The sequence below is a fragment of the Astyanax mexicanus genome, chromosome 23 (genome assembly GCF_023375975.1).
Source record: "Astyanax mexicanus isolate ESR-SI-001 chromosome 23, AstMex3_surface, whole genome shotgun sequence".
In the NCBI taxonomy this organism is placed as follows: Eukaryota; Metazoa; Chordata; class Actinopteri; order Characiformes; family Acestrorhamphidae; genus Astyanax; species Astyanax mexicanus.
The window spans coordinates 8,869,658-8,885,783 of record NC_064430.1 but is presented as its reverse complement, the minus strand read 5'-3'; the positions used below and the strand labels follow the sequence as shown (position 1 = coordinate 8,885,783).

At 36.0% G+C, this 16,126-nt stretch overlaps 1 protein-coding gene across 1 annotated transcript; it reads left to right on the top strand.

The window, feature by feature from the left end:
* Window positions 1–7,612: 7,612 nt before the first annotated feature.
* Window positions 7,613–16,126, top strand: LOC103028134 (chymotrypsin B). Its single transcript, XM_007246888.3, has 7 exons — window positions 7,613–7,719; window positions 8,822–8,925; window positions 11,434–11,513; window positions 11,636–11,714; window positions 13,536–13,716; window positions 14,594–14,727; window positions 15,838–16,126. The coding sequence occupies exons 1-7, from the start codon at window positions 7,668–7,670 to the stop codon at window positions 15,997–15,999; spliced, it is 792 nt and encodes a 263-aa protein (XP_007246950.1). The 5' UTR covers window positions 7,613–7,667; the 3' UTR covers window positions 16,000–16,126.

The window sequence follows — 16,126 nt, the reverse complement described above, 5'->3', positions numbered from 1 at the left end:
TTAAAAGTACTGCCTTTCACTTTACTAACTGTCAAGTGGGACAAAAAATATTTCTAAGTTCCTGAGACTCCAGAAGTGCACTGATCTGGTGCAAAAACCACTGCCCAGCAGGGTGCCTGGCAATACTTTACTACTGAATACTAAACATTGTTCTACTGTATATTGTGAGGGATGTTGTGTTGTTAATTGTTATAATGTTATATTGTTTTGTGGTTTGTATTGTTTATGATGAATATATATATATATATATATTTTTATTTGTACGTCATTTATTGCTTTTATTTTAGGTTGCCATAGTAAGAGCTGGCCAGGGTCTACAGATAAAAATGAGCCTTTATGGCTAACTCTGGCTTATTTACAGTTGTTTTCTGTTGATTAATGCACATTGTCCCTGTCAGTTAAATAATAAAATAAAATAAAATAAATAGTAAAAACCAGCAGCACTTGTTGACAGGAGAATTTCCAATTTACTGTGTTTGTGAAATTCAAAAGGACTTTTAAGAAGTTTTAGGTGGAAGTGGTTCCCTTGTGGAATTTAGCTGTCAGCCTCTCATTGGCTGATTTTGTGACCTTCAATACTTGGAGTGTTTTCATTAGTTGTTTTGTAATCATGTGTGTTTTAAAAGCTAGAATATTATTAACTCGTGTCTTTTAACCCTAAATAAAAGACCTGAAATCCTCCAGTCAACAAGTGATGCTGATTTTTTACTATTTATTGAGTTTCTGAGATTGTAATTAATGTTATCATGATAATTAATGGTATGTGTAATTGTAAATTTGTAATTGTATTCCAAAGGGTTGCAATGGCGTCTCTGGTAGTTGCTGTGGTGGTGGTACCTTATGTGGTTGATTGGGTGTTGCTGCTGTATATTTGTATGTATTATCAGCACATATATAAGAGGGGTGAAGAAATGCATGGCCTTACTTATTGTCAAGTGACAAGCTGTCATTCCTGTGTAAGAGATCATCTCCAAGTTCCTCATTTGAGACTAAATATAGTAGATTTGACTGGTTTATTTTATTCACTAGAAGAAGAAATGACACCATCGGCTGCACAGTGGGAGCTCGCTTTAGACTGCAGATTCTTATCACCTGAGACTGCGGCTCAATAAGACTCACTGCAATTAAAAAAACTGGATTTTCTAGCATTTAGATAGTGTTCCTCATATGTATAAGGCAGAACTAGACTAGAATAGACTAAACTAGTCTTTTAGTAGCAATGGGAAGAGTACTGGTGCTCTGCTGGGTGGTCCTGGGTCAGTTCACTGAATTTGGGGACAGCTTTGGTGGGCAGTGCTGTAATAAATGAGCTATTAATACTTTAATTCTGGCTACAAAATCCAGCTTAAAACCATGTTTTATTGGAAGCTGGTTTTAGATGGTCTAAGCTGGTCTTTAAGGTGTAGTTGGTTGAATATTTTTTCTTTTCTTATAGACTGTAATGGTTGCTATGGAGCTGCAAGGTGGATGATAACGTGTTGGTTGATGTGGTTACTAGACAGTTGGTGTAGTGTTTCAGTTGGCTGCTGGGGTGTTTTAAGTGGTTCGCTCTAACACTGAGAAAAGATGCAAATGCAGAGACTATTTAATAACAAAAATTTATAGAGCAAAAATCAGGACAGGACAGGCATATAGAAAATAGAAAAAATATATATATATGTATATATATTATAAGCACCTCTACTTCCTGCGGAGACTGAGGAAAGCACATCTCCCACCCCCCATCCTCACCATGTTCTACAGAGGGACTGTAGAAAGCATCCTGAGCACCTGCATTACCGTCTGGTTTGGGAATTGCAACACCTCAGACCGCAAGACCCTACAGCGGATAGTGCGGACAGCTGAGAAAATCATCGGAGTCTCTCTTCCCTCCATCGCCGAGATCTACACCACACGCTGCATCCACAAAGCCACCAGCATTGTGGACGACCCCACCCATCCCTCACATGGACTCTTCGCTCTGATGCCGTCCGGCAGAAGATACAGGAGCATCCGAGCCTCCACTACTAGACTCTGCAACAGCTTCATCCACCAGGCAGTCAGACTTCTCAACGCACAGAGACAGAACTGAACCCCCACCCCACCCACCACTCACCCAACACACTCACACAAAACTAAACTGTACACCCCCCCTTTACACTCACAAAGAACTGAACTTCACCCACACACACACCCAGTCAGCACACAGAGGCTGACATGACTTTATTTGCTGCACTCTTAAAAACTATAAACTCTACCTCAGTAACTGCTGTGATTATATATGTTCTATATGTTACAGTATGTCACACATCTCTGCACCTTATCCCCACGATACACTTTATTATACCGTATCGGTACTGCACTGTCCTGTCTTTAAATAGTCTCGTCCTTTGTATTTACTGTATTTATTGTTATTTAGTGTTATAATTTTATAATTTTATGTTGCACTGTCGTCACTCCTGCACTTTATGTTGTCTATTGCTTGTTGTTCTATGTTGCACCATGGTTCCGGAGGAACGTAATTTCATCACACTGTGTACCTGTACTCTTGACTTAATATATATATATATATATATATATATATATATATATATATATATATATATATATATATATATATATATGTACAGTATATATATATATATATATATATATATATATATATATATATATATATATATATATATATATATATATATATATTACATTATAAAAACAAGCTAAAATGGCTAAAATGTAAATCAATAAAATAAAGAGATAAATAGTTAGAATAATAACATTTAAACACAATAAAAAATGTTAAGAAGTTAAGAAATTAGAAATTATAAAAATAAGAAATATATATATAATCATTAATTACAATTATATAACAAGGTAAAAGGCTAAATGTAAAACAGTAATAAAACAAATAAAGAAATGAAATAATTTTAAAATAAATACAAAGTCTAAAAGGTAAAATATAAAATTAGATCAATAAAAAGGCAAAATACATCAAATAAATACAAGGGTAAAAGAAAACGCAATAAAACAGTTACAGGGGAACCAAGGGTCCATCCTATGCCATGATGCGCCGCCGCAGTCTGTTCCAGCTGGCCCTTGTTGGATTGATTAGGCAGCTAGCTTTGATCTGCATAAAAACCCTGCCTCAGACTTCACTAAAAAGGGAGATGCTAGAGGTGAGAGTAAAGCTGAGGCAATGTGGACCCAAAAGACTTAAAAGTAAAGCGATCAGAGCCCCACTGGGTCATCACACATAATGTTTGTTTGAGTTTGTTTTGGGTTCCTAAATAAAAGGTAAGTTTCAAGTTGATTTACTCCCTGCGTCTGTCTCTCTGCCCATGTCCCTATCCCTGGGGGCGCCCTCCCAGTTTATAAAGGGTGGACGATGAGCAGATTGCAGACAGGTGGGGACCAGAGGGAGGTGCAGGATTCTCATAGTCTGGAAATAAAGACATCATTTCAGAGTTTCAGAAAGTCTTACAGGCATAAAGCTCTACTTTATCCGGTGTATTTTTTATTTTTTTTTACTTTCTATCAACTTTGCTCATTATTCCAACAGAAACACTAAAGGAGAAAGTGATATTTTACCACAGGCTGTGCAAATGAAGGCAAGGCAGGACAGCACCCACAGGACAGCCATGATTCCAGCTTCAATAAATCACAAAGGAGAAATCTCCTTATATTCAAATCATAACCATTCATTTGCAAAGTGTGTGTGTGTGTGTGTGTGTGTGTGTGTGTGTGTGTGTGTTCAAAAAAAATAAGAAGAAAGGGATTCAGACTTTGATTTTTTTTACCTAAAAATTAAACATTAATTATTTAGAGTTAGGAATATGGGTAAATGTGTACCACTTTAAAATAAGACTACCTTTATAAAGGGTTTATAAACGGTTTACAATTAGTTTATTAATGATTACTAATTAAGTGGGAAATGCCTTAAAAATCATTAATAATCAGTTATAACACATACGTGGAAAGTGCAACAATGACCTGTTGATTGCCGAAAAAAGTGAACCCACAGTCATCTATATTGTTGCCCTTTCTATGCATGTGTTATAACTGATTATTAATGATTTTTAAGACATTTACAACCTAATTAGTAACCATTAATAACCTATTTGTAATCCATTTACACACCCTTTATAAAGGTAGTCTTATTTTAAAGTGGTACCGGTAAATGTTGTGTAACCTTGAAAGCTCTTCAGGCCAGCACTTAGGCATTTGTTCTTGTGTGACAGGACATTATTTAATTTCAGTTCCAATCACAGTATTTTTATAGTGCAACCTCACTAAGGTAGGACCACAAGTTAGTTAGCAGTTAGAGTATTGTAGCACTGTAGCACTGTGATTTAACATTGAATCAACTGTTAATTTTGAAACAACACTGTTTCAAAGTCATACAATAAACCTTTAATAAATCAGAGCTCACTGAAACTAAAACAAATCCTCAGGTTAACAAAGTGTTAACAATAAACTTACATCACTGAAGTAAAGCTGAGTATAAAGAAAGTTACCCACCATCACTACCAATCTGATTACTGAACATCTGATCTCAAAAACACTAAAGCAGTAAAACTATTAGAACATCAACATGATGTTAAATTAAAAAGCAGTTACTGCAAATATAAGTAAAACATAGTTTTAGAGTTTCATTCCTCCATCCAACCGTTTTAGAAATTATATGGTGAGTAAATGTAAACTGCTGATTCAAAAAGCAGAAGGTTGTGGACATTATGTTAATTCAACATTGAAATTTCAACCTTAGCACAACCATTGAACATTAAATGTTGGTTCATTTAGTCTTATTTAGTGTTATTTAGTCTTATTTCAACCACATTTCAATGTTGAAGGTCGGTTGTGTGCCAGCTGGGTATGAATTCTGCAGAGCTAAATACTAATACTTCCAATTTCTGAGGCTGGTGACTCTATTAAACTTATCCTGTACAACAGAGGAAACTCTTGTTCTACCTTGCTTGGTGCGGTCCTGATGAGAGTCAATTTCATCATAACGTTTGTGATGGTCTTTGTGACTGCACTTGAGGATAATTTTTGAATGGTACTTAATCTTTGTATATAAGACTGGAAATTATTCTAAAAACTGAAGACTAAAAATTGGAAATGGGAATTGCAAATAATGTATATTTGGGCAGAATCTGTAGCACAACAGCAGCCTGTATTTGCCTGAAATTTTCTTAATTTAGTGCATAGCCATAAATGATTGAACACTTTCCCAGGAATGTAATTCTACGCTCGTTAATCATAGATAGATTTATAGAAATTGGCAAGGAAACAAAAAAAAATCTAATTCTAGAGTCTAAACTGCACACAATCTCAAATTCTATGCAATCATGTTTTTTATTAATATTATTTTTAAGGCTAAAGGCAATATTTGCTAAATTGATGAGCTTATTAAGAAGCTATTCAATGTTCACTGCAGTGAATCATCAAATGAACTACAGTTAAAACTGATTGATAGTAGTGTTGCTATTGTATCATTCATTTTTAAGGCAGATGAGCTCCAGCTTATCAATAACAATACAGCCTATTAGCATTTGGCCTGCTGTATCCAGAGTGATGGAGAAGTGGCTGTCAGAGTTGATAGTCTATTTTGAATAATAGTTCCTCCAGCCTGCACCCAGTGTAATTTAGATGTAGAGCTCATCACTGCACAGAGACTGCTACCTGTTTCCTGCTGCAGATGATTAAATCAATGATATATCCTCAGAAACGCTTCTGTCGTGGTGAATCAGAGAATACTTTTTTTAAATTCACTACTTTACATTAACGTTTTATCATAATAATGATTTTCATTTCACACTAAATGTTTATCCTCTGTTCTCAACTCTACTACTGGTGGCCACAAGGCTCAATCCTCTAAGCACTTTCATTCAGTTTCTACATGAACAAGACAGACAGACAGACAGACAGATAGATATATACTTTATTGATCCCAGAGCATTAAGCATAATTGAGAAATAAAGATACTCTAATTCTAGTTTCTAATAATCTGTGTTCTGTTCACTCAGATGGAGAAATACAGCTTTTTCGTGAGATTTGTGCTCAGAGGTGTGGTTAATAATTGTTTTATAGGCAACAAAAGAAAAATGTGTTAAAATAAATAAATGCAACTATTTTTGAGAAAGGCTTTATATTTTATGTAAATATACAGGAAATCAATGTTTGTTTCTTCAATTTAAAGCTGAATTTAAAACATTAAACAGCCAAATCAGACTGGTCTGAACACCAAAGGCTTCCAAAATCGTCTTATAATGTTTCTAAATTAAGCATAATTGAAAAGTAAAGTTACTCTAATTAAGAAGCAAGTAATTCAAGTAATATACTCTTGACGAGTTCAGCACAGCTGTTAACTAAAAGCCTGAATTCCATAAAGCTGACTGAGAAAATCCAGCCAAGTCCAGAATATAAAAAATAAAAAAAAATATTCTGCTTTATTTAACTAAATAATTCCATAATTCCATAAATAATTCACAGTTTGGATGATTTTAGTATTAATCTAGGATGCTGAATATTTTTAAATAGTAAACAAAACACTGAATTTAAGGTGTGTCCAAACATTTGACTGGTACTTTCTGGGTTAAAGTTCATCAGCAGGATTTCGGTTTGAGCTAGTGGGGAAGGAACATCTTTATCAGAAGTGGAACGAAATCATAGCAGCTGCTGAAAACAAACTGGAGCCAAAAAACATGTTCTGAACAGCTTATTCTGAGAATGTGGGAACTAAATGTCAGTATTAATGAAGAACAAATGAAAAATGTCAATGGCGACAAAGATTTACAAAATGAACAAATACTACAATAAATACAGTTGCAAGAAAAAGTATGTAAACCCTTTGGAACCCCTTGGATTTCTGCATAAATTGGTGATTAAATGTGTTCTGATCTTCATCTAAGTCACAGCAATACACAAACACAGTCTGCTTAAACTAATAGCACACATTAACATCCACAGTAAGGGGGGGGGGGGGGTATGTGAACCCCTAGGCTAATTACTTTTCTAAGAGCTAATTGGAGGCAGGATGTGATGAGATTGGATGTGTTGGTTAAAGCCCAAAGGTTCACATACTTTTTTCTACCCTGAACTGTGAATGTTAACATGTGTTTAGTAAAGCCATGAAAATATATAATTTTTTGTGTGGTTTTAGTTTAAGCAGACTGTGTTTGTCTATTGTTGAGAATATCAGAACACATTTAATGAATTTGTGCAGAAATCCAAGTCATCCCAAAGGGTTTACATACTTTTTTTTCCTGCAACTGTAATTGGAATTACATTGAGCAGAGAAAGCATGTATTGTCTTCAGTTCATACTGCTTGTGATCAAATGCTACTCAATTTATTTATTAAATTTTTATTTAACATTCAATTTCATTACATACTGGCAAAAACTTTAAAAGAAACACTGCACCATATTTTTCTAATCCCGTCTCCTTCCTGTTCTATCAGTGAAGGTCAGAGTGAGATAGTGGAGCTAAATCTGGTCACTGGTGGGGTAAAGTGGTGGGAATGATCAGGGCAGGTACAGGTGATGAACAGACGCTGCTGGTTCTCAGGGTTGGAGTTCAGGTTCTGGGTGACGTGGTGGAGAGCTCTGCAGCTGATTGGTAAGAGCGAGGTCGAAGAGAGAGGTTAAAAAAGGCTGACGCTGTGTTCAGGGTGGTCCGATTAACAAACATGGCTTTTCTCTGGTTGGTGTCCTGCCTCTCCTTGGTCAGCGCAGCCTACGGTGAGTGCTCTGTAATATTTCCAAATACAGTATAAAAAAATAAAAAATAAAAAATGAGAATGTATTTGTAATACCGCTACTAAATAGTCAGAATGTTAGGAGAATAAAGTCTTAATATTTTGAGAATAAAATCATAATATCTCAAGAATAAAAGTATTAATATTTAGAGAATAAAGTTACAATTATTTCAAAAACACAGTAGTAATATTATGAGAACAAAGTCAGAATATTTTAAGAATAAAATCATCATCTCAAGAATAAAGTAATAATATTTACAGAGTGAAGTTAAACTTATTTCAAAACATGGTTGCAATATTATGAGAATAAAGTCATATTATTTTGTGATTATGGACAAATATGAATTATGGATGTTTTTGAGAATTAAGTTGTAATCATTGTAAAAATAAAGTCATAATATCTCTGAGATTCTGGAATTTTCAGAATTATTATTTTTTTTTTATTAAAGTTACTATTAATTTGAGAGTAAAGTCTAAATATTATGAGATTAAAGACATAACCTCCTTGTGAGGGACATTGAGTTATATGTTGTATTGTTTTCACCAATAAAAATACCATAAAGCAATGCAACATAAAGCAACTTCTCTGGTAGCATAGCTCTTTGTTCTCAGGATATTATAATCTTTTTTTTTATAAAGGCCTCAAAAAAACTAAAGGGAAACACACTCATTCTCTTCTTTTTTATGATTTCTGAATGTACAATTAATATTTTTATAATATATGTGAATATATTTATATATATGAAAGCTATAAAGAACACATGCAGAATTACTCTGTGAACAAAAAGCATTAAACAAACCATTACAAACAATAAATATGTTTTATACTTTAGAGTTTAGGTCAGGGGACATCATTCTATTTGCGTCCCTTAATTGTATTCATGTTTTTTTTTAATAATCTACAATTTAGAAAATACATAATAAAGAACAAAGAAAGGAAAACATTGAATGGGAAGGTGTGTCCCCATTCTGTAGATGAATATCTGTCTGTCAGTCTGTCTTACTGTCTATCTATCTGAACAGCTCTGTGTGTGTGTGATAGCGTGATAAAATTATTCAAATCTGTCTCTCTATTATAATTCCAGGCTGTGGTGTGCCTGCTATCCCCCCTGTGGTGACCGGATATGCCCGTATTGTGAATGGTGAGGAGGCAGTGCCCCACTCCTGGCCCTGGCAGGCCTCTCTGCAGGTACGAGGTTTTAACAGACAGTAATTTCACTTCTACATTCCAGCTCAATAAGATTCTGGAATTGCTCTAGCGTTTACATTTACACTTACAAGTATGGCTTTTAGCAGACGCTCTTATCCTGAGTGCTGTACTTTACTCAGAACATCCATAGCCAGCGTCCCTAGACTGCAAAAAAAAAAAAAAAAAAACCCGTGGAGGAGAATAAGACATAGTAAATTCAGTGTGGGTCAGATTCCCAGGCAGGGATTAAGCCTAGTCATAGTCTATATTTTCCATTCAATGGAAAATCTTCATTCAAAATAATGCGTAGTCCAAGACTAGGCTTATTACCTGTCTGAGAAACTGCTACTGAAACATGATAACTAGTACAAACTTTTGTTAAATAGCCCACCTTCATCCACCCTCAATATATCCCCCAGAAATACAGCACTTTTAGCCTATGCTCCCAACTTATAATTGGCTCATAATGCTAGTGATAGGGGCATAGAGTTACCCATGAAAATAAATCACTATTTTTACGCCATTAACCTTTAAACTCAAAGCTTCACACTTCATTGGTAGAATTCTGAGGACCTGACATTTAAAATGAGGCACTGAGAGCTTTAACAGTGCACAGATAGTTTATTAAAACACTGTTTATATACACAGTACCTTCAGGTGTGTCTCTTGGTGCCGCCATGTTGAAATTAAGACATGATAAATTAACTAACAGGTCAGTTAATAAGCTTGTGCAATTTGTTGTGGGGTGCTCTTCATTCACATGAAGACAGTGACAAGACATTTTTTAGCAACAGCAGAAATTCATGCATTGTTACAGAACTAATTCTGTAATCTGTTCCCCAATTCTACCTATTAATCTGTGATCAGTCAATTTATCGTGACTTAATTTTAAGATGATGTGATCAGATACAGATACAGTACCTCAAAAGGGTAAACATGAACAATTGATCTTAGATAATCATAACTTTTTGGTAACAGCATTCCTGAGAATTGAAATGCCAGGGGCTGAGTGGTCCAGTGGACCAAGGCGCTGCAATTATGATCAGAAGATTGCTGCACTGTAAACCCAGAAGTTGTTTGAATTCAAATAAATTAAGTCTGTTTTACATAAAATTAGATATTTCTAAACAATACTCAACTATTTTGAGTTAGTTGAACATTCGTGGGCACATATACACTGAGATCTTTGAGTTGAATCAACTTATATTAACTGAGGTTAGTCTGTTACCATTAACAGCTTCTTTTTCATTGGCTTCTGTCACAATCTATTTGCATACTGGGTGTGTCCAACAGTTTCTGACACTCACCATCAGTGTGTAGTGATTCCCCCAGGGCTACCTTATGATTAAATGCTTGGTCTCTGTGTTGTTGGCTGTAGAACGAGCATCATTTACTGAGCTGCAGTAACTCTGTGTTCTCGCTGTGCTCTCAGTACTTTTAATTCTTTACTGTTTTCTTTCTTCATCTACTTTTCTATGAGTATTTAAAAAATAGTTGAATGAAAATAAATATATATATGTATATATATTTGTTAAGTTAATTGTACTTAAAAATAATATTACACAAACTTAAAATTTATTAGTTAATCGGTTACAACAAAAGTTTTGAGTTTAGTCAACTTATCGGGTTTTACAGTGCTGTCTTACAGCATAACAAAAATAAAAAAGTTAAACCAACTTCCTCTTTAGTTGTAATAACTTGATGTTCTAAGTTATGTGAACGTAAGTTTTCTTAACCCATTACTTAACATTTTTAAGGCAACCGGTTTCCTCAAATTTTTAAAGTAAATTCAACTTATCCGGGTTTACAGTGTGGTTGGAATCCCAGTCATGCAGCTCAGTTGACAAAGCCCTGAGACAGCACAATTGGCCTTGCTCTCTCTGAGTGGGTAGATGGCGCACTTTCCCCTCATCACATCTAGGGTGATGTAGATCAGCACAAGGCATCTGTGAGCTGATGTATTGGAACAGAGTAGCTGCGCTTTCTTTCGAACACGCTCTGATGCTATTCGGCAATGTTATATCAGCAGCAGTTCAAAAAGAGGCGTACCTTTCTTGTGTTGGGGCTTCACTAGTGATGGGAGATATATAGCTGAATAGTTTCTGAGTAGCAGATGAATAGAACAATCGACCAAGGTAAAATTCAGGTTGAAAAATGGGAAACATTTACTCATATAAAAAAAACACATATTAAAAAATGGCCAGGGTTGGTCCACCCCCTGAAATGGGGTCTGAAATGAGTCTTACTAATTAGGACCATGGAGAATTAGACTTAGAATCTTCCCGGTATTAAAATATAGCTAAATGAAATACAATTCAACATCTACCTCAATACCTAAGGACAAATACCTAAGAGCAGGTTGAAGCACAGCTAACGCCAGATCAGATGTCCATTGCTTTAGGATACTGCCAGAAGTGAGAACAGTAAACTAAAACCTGTAAATAAACAATGTCTCATTAAAAAATAAAAATATTTCCTGTCTAATCTGTTTATTCTTCATAAAAACAGGACTTCACTGGCTTCCACTTCTGCGGCGGCTCCCTGATCAACGAGAACTGGGTCGTGACCGCAGCTCACTGCAACGTCAGGTATCATTTTATGTCATTCAGTGTATTAATAGAAAAGTAAAACACTTTTGAGCTGTGACTGAAAACCATGCACGTCTCATCTTAATGATATCGCAGAATTCATTTTCTTGATGAATTTGCAGAACTAGCCATCGTATCATTCTGGGAGAGCACAACAAAGCCAAGAGTGGAGAGAAAATCCAGACCCTGAGAGTGAACAAGGTGAGATTAAATAACTGCAAGTTCTACACGGGTTCAGGAAAACTTAAAGTCTTAATTAAACCTAATGTAAGGATTATAGAACCGGTTGCTTTTAACAAGGGTAAATAAATAGTAGATAAAAACATCATTAGCCACTATGAACAGAAACACACCTTCTAATTCAATGTTTATTTTTTTTTTTCCTTTCATTGTAAATGAATACTGAAGTGATCCAGAACATGAAGGAACACATAAGGAATCATGTAGTAACGTAAAAGTGTTAAACAAACTATAACACTCTGTGGAGAACCATTTAAGCCCTCTTATCTGGGAGGCTGTTAACTTGTGATTCTGAGGCTGGAAACATATCCTGTGCAACAGAGGAACCCTTGGTCTTTCTTTCCTGCAGGGGTCTTGATGATAACCGGTTTCATCATGGATAGATAAATAGATAGATACTTTAGAACTCCTTACATTTTTGTTGGTCTTGCACTTCCAAAGTTCTTGATTCAACAAGGCAATTCGGAGATCGAATCAAATGAACCAATTGATTCGGAAAATGATTCGATCTTGTGAGACGTTCGAATCATCACACTCCACATCGACATCTAGTGGGCAACCAGGGCCTAAATCCACAACTTTTTCTTAACAGAAACAGAAGTGATTTTTTTTTTTATGAAAAATTAAAGAAATATTCCTGCATAGCAAATAAATTTGAGTAATGAAAACATAACATTTTGCAGAGAACAGGGTTGTTTTATTGATGTCATTAACATGTATTTTTCATTATGATACACAGTCAGTGGGTTTATATAGCTGACATTAGTCATTTTACATTGCACAGTAGGGAAATGCTTGTGTAATACTTTATTTATTAAACATTACAAGTAATCAGTTGTTTTTATTAATTAACAGGATCTGTTCCACAGTGCGTGGACTGCTGAGTTGCTGGAATTGAGAGATATTTTTTTTGTTAATTGAAACAAATGGGAAAAGACGGCAGAGTGTCTGAGCCAGTAATCCATAGGGTCTTCTTTTCCTCTGGGCAGATATGAGACCAAGCATTCTGATCTCAGACCAGCTGCTTGAACTTTAGCGCAGACTAAAACACGTGAAAAGATTCGAAACGGCGTGAAGTAATGAAACCCGTTTTTGGAAGGCTTTCCCCTTTTTTTTATAATTTTATTTAAAATAGATTTTCTCCCCAATTTACACGGCCAATTACCCAACCCACTCATTAGGACTCCCCCTATCACTAGTGATGCCCCAACACACCAGGAGGGTGAAGACTAACACATGCTTCCTCCGATACATGTGAAGCCAGCCACCGCTTCTTTTAGAGCTGCTGCTGATGCAGCATTACCGAGCAATGCCGAGCGCGCTTGGAGGAAAGCACAGCGGCTCGGCTCCGATATATCAGCTCACAGACACCCTGTGCTGCAGACATCACCCTAGGAGTGATGTGGGGAGAGAGCGCCATCTACCCACCCAGAGGGAGCAGGGCCAATTTTGCTCCCTCTGACGCCGGCAGCTTGATGGCAAAGCTGCATGAGCTGGGGTTCGAACCTGCGACCTCCTGCTCATAGTGGAGGCTTTCCCCTTTTGATACAGACTTCGAAACAGTGTTTCGGAACACCGTGATTCAAATGAATCGATTCAGTTCGATTCCGAGTTTCGAGTTTGACATCACTACCGTTTGGTGACAAATGACCTATATTTTCTCTATATTATTTGATAGCTTTAGGTTCAACTGATTTTAAGGTCTGAAACTTTGCCTGGTACTGTGCATATTCCAGAGTAATACCAAAAAAAAGTTTTTTTTTTTTTTTAAATCCCTTCAAGGTATTCACTCATCCCAACTGGAATCCCAAAACCATTGAAAATGACATCGCCCTGGTAAAGCTGGCTTCCCCAGCCTCCATTGAGAGCACAGTTTCCCCCGTCTGCCTGGCTGGGAGTAATGATGTGTTCGCCCCTGGCTTGAAATGCGTGACCAGTGGATGGGGACTGTTGCGCCATAACGGTGAGACACAGGATTATACGTTAACATTAATTTACAACAGTATATTTAATTGGATAAAAAGGAAGATTAGTTATCCATCTTTAAATGGTTCTTGTATGTTTTAAATGGTTTTAAATGGTTCTTGTATGTCCTCTTTAATAATCATCCCATTTTCCAACCTTTTTTTTTTTTTTTAATAAGAGAATGAATGAAAGACTGTCAATGAATAGTGGTTCTCTTATAAAATGTCAGCTCTTCTGGTCGAGCTCTTATTCACCCTTCATCACAACACCAAAACTAAATTAGACACATTAAACACATACAAACCCATAAAACAAATGCAACAAAACCCCTTAATTAACCTCAACAAACAGGAAAAGGCATGAACTCCACATGCTAACAAGCCCTAATCCCACCTATACATTTGATTTTACATTTATTGGATTTATGTGACACTTATCCAGAGCCATAGATATTCCTATTAGAGGGGGGTCAATGTAGTGCTGGGAGTCTTGCCCAATGACTCTTAATGGTGTAACACAGCTTAGTTTCCCAGACCTGTAATTGATCCCCTTTCTCCCATATGGTAGCTCATTGGCAAGTAGTGGTGTTGTCCACTGCACCACTCCAACCACAACTATATGGCACCACCACAATGGTACCTGAAGTGTGTAAAAATACATTTACGTGATCAATTACATGTTTCCTCTTACACTCATATTTAGTTTTATACTGAAGCTACATATGATTAGCTAATCTAGCCAATCAATAATGGAAGTCTGAACTCTTATAGTTAGCATTATGTAAACTGCAAGTCACTGCATCACAAACTAGCCTTACTTTAATGTGGTCTCTGCTCATTTTATAAATATTTCATCGTCTCCATATTTCTCCTCAGCTCTGTTTACCCCTGACAAGCTGCAGCAGACTGCCCTGCCTCTGCTGTCTAATGATGACTGCAAGAATCACTGGGGATCCAATATCACCGGTACCATGATCTGCGCTGGTGCTGACGGTGCATCTTCTTGCATGGTGAGAAACTCCTCCTCCTCCTCCTCCTCCTTCTTCTTCTTCTTCTTCTTTTTCTTCTTCTTCTTCCCGTGTATATGAACAGACCGCTCCAAAACTTTTAGAAGAGTAAAGACACTTCCTTAATTTCTGCTGTAGACTAAAAACAAAAACAGTTGGGTTTGACATTAAAAGACTAAGAATGAGAAAAAGGTCAAGAGTTCAGCTTTTATTGCAAGGTATCTGAAATGTCTGTATCTGATACAGTTCAGAAGATAGCACCTTCTCTCTCAAACTACCAATTTAGTGTTTTTATATAACTTTATAAACATTCTGGTGTCATTGCAACAATGCCATTTTTTCTGGTTTGTAGTTTTGGGATTGTTACTTTTTACATTTGCATAATGTTAATACTAATCTATCTGGAAATGTTGAGATTTACTATTGAGATTATTTACTAATTGGATTATTATATGTCACATATTTTTTATAGAAAGTCCCTGAATCATTATTTCTAACAACAAAGGCCATCCTTTCTAAAAAAATAAAAAAATAAAAAAAATAAAAAATAAAAACTTTGATAAATGTTTAGAATGTTTTCTATTAGCTAGGAAATACAATTATTAGACCATCTGAAACTAGAAATCAGCGAAAACAAGGGTTTAGCTGTTTTTAAGCAGAGTTTTTAAGATATTGTACTTTATCAACGTCTGTGTGAAACAGAATATGTGTTTTTTTGTGGCTGATTAGCAAAGAGAATTAATCAGAGTATTAATACAATTTTGGAAAACTGGATTCTACAGACTTAGCTTAGCATGTGCTATGCTAGCTGTGCTAGCATTAGCTTCAGTTTACTGAAAAAGGAGGCTGCTAAGACAGAAGACATTTTTCTATCTCTTATAAAGTACATTGAAACAATGTTGTACTATTTTTTGTGCATATAGATTTTATTGATTTGACATTGATTCAACACTATGGTTTTATATGTATAATTTGTGTAAAATTTTACTTGCATTTAACTATGTATATATTTGTATTCTGTTCTTATAGCTTGTACTGTGTTGAACCTGCCAATAATGTCTTTTTTAATGCTTTTATTGAACTATTAAAACCTCTGATCCTCTTTTTCTGCAGGGTGACTCTGGTGGTCCTCTGGTGTGTCAGAAGGACAACGTGTGGACCCTGGTGGGTATTGTCTCCTGGGGCAGCAGCACCTGTTCCACCACCACTCCTGCCGTTTACGCCCGTGTCACTGAGCTCCGAGCCTGGGTGGACCAGACATTGGCTGCCAACTAAAACCACAAAAGCATCCCTTTCCTTCAACAACCAAGTGTGTTCAGTACTCCCCAATGTATCATCTTCAATAAATGGATTATCTCCACCTTCACAACCAATAAAACCACTTTGCCTTCTCATTTTCTCA

What these genes read in the sequence shown, in the direction of transcription:
- LOC103028134 (XM_007246888.3), top strand. Translation starts at nt 7,668, where the DNA reads ATGGCTTTTCTCTGGTTGGTGTCCTGCCTCTCCTTGGTCAGCGCAGCC. An exon ending in CTTGGTCAGCGCAGCCTACG is followed by an intron (nt 7,720 to 8,821) that starts GTGAGTGCTCTG and finishes TTATAATTCCAG; the next exon opens with GCTGTGGTGTGCCTGCTATC. An exon ending in AGACCCTGAGAGTGAACAAG is followed by an intron (nt 11,715 to 13,535) that starts GTGAGATTAAAT and finishes AATCCCTTCAAG; the next exon opens with GTATTCACTCATCCCAACTG.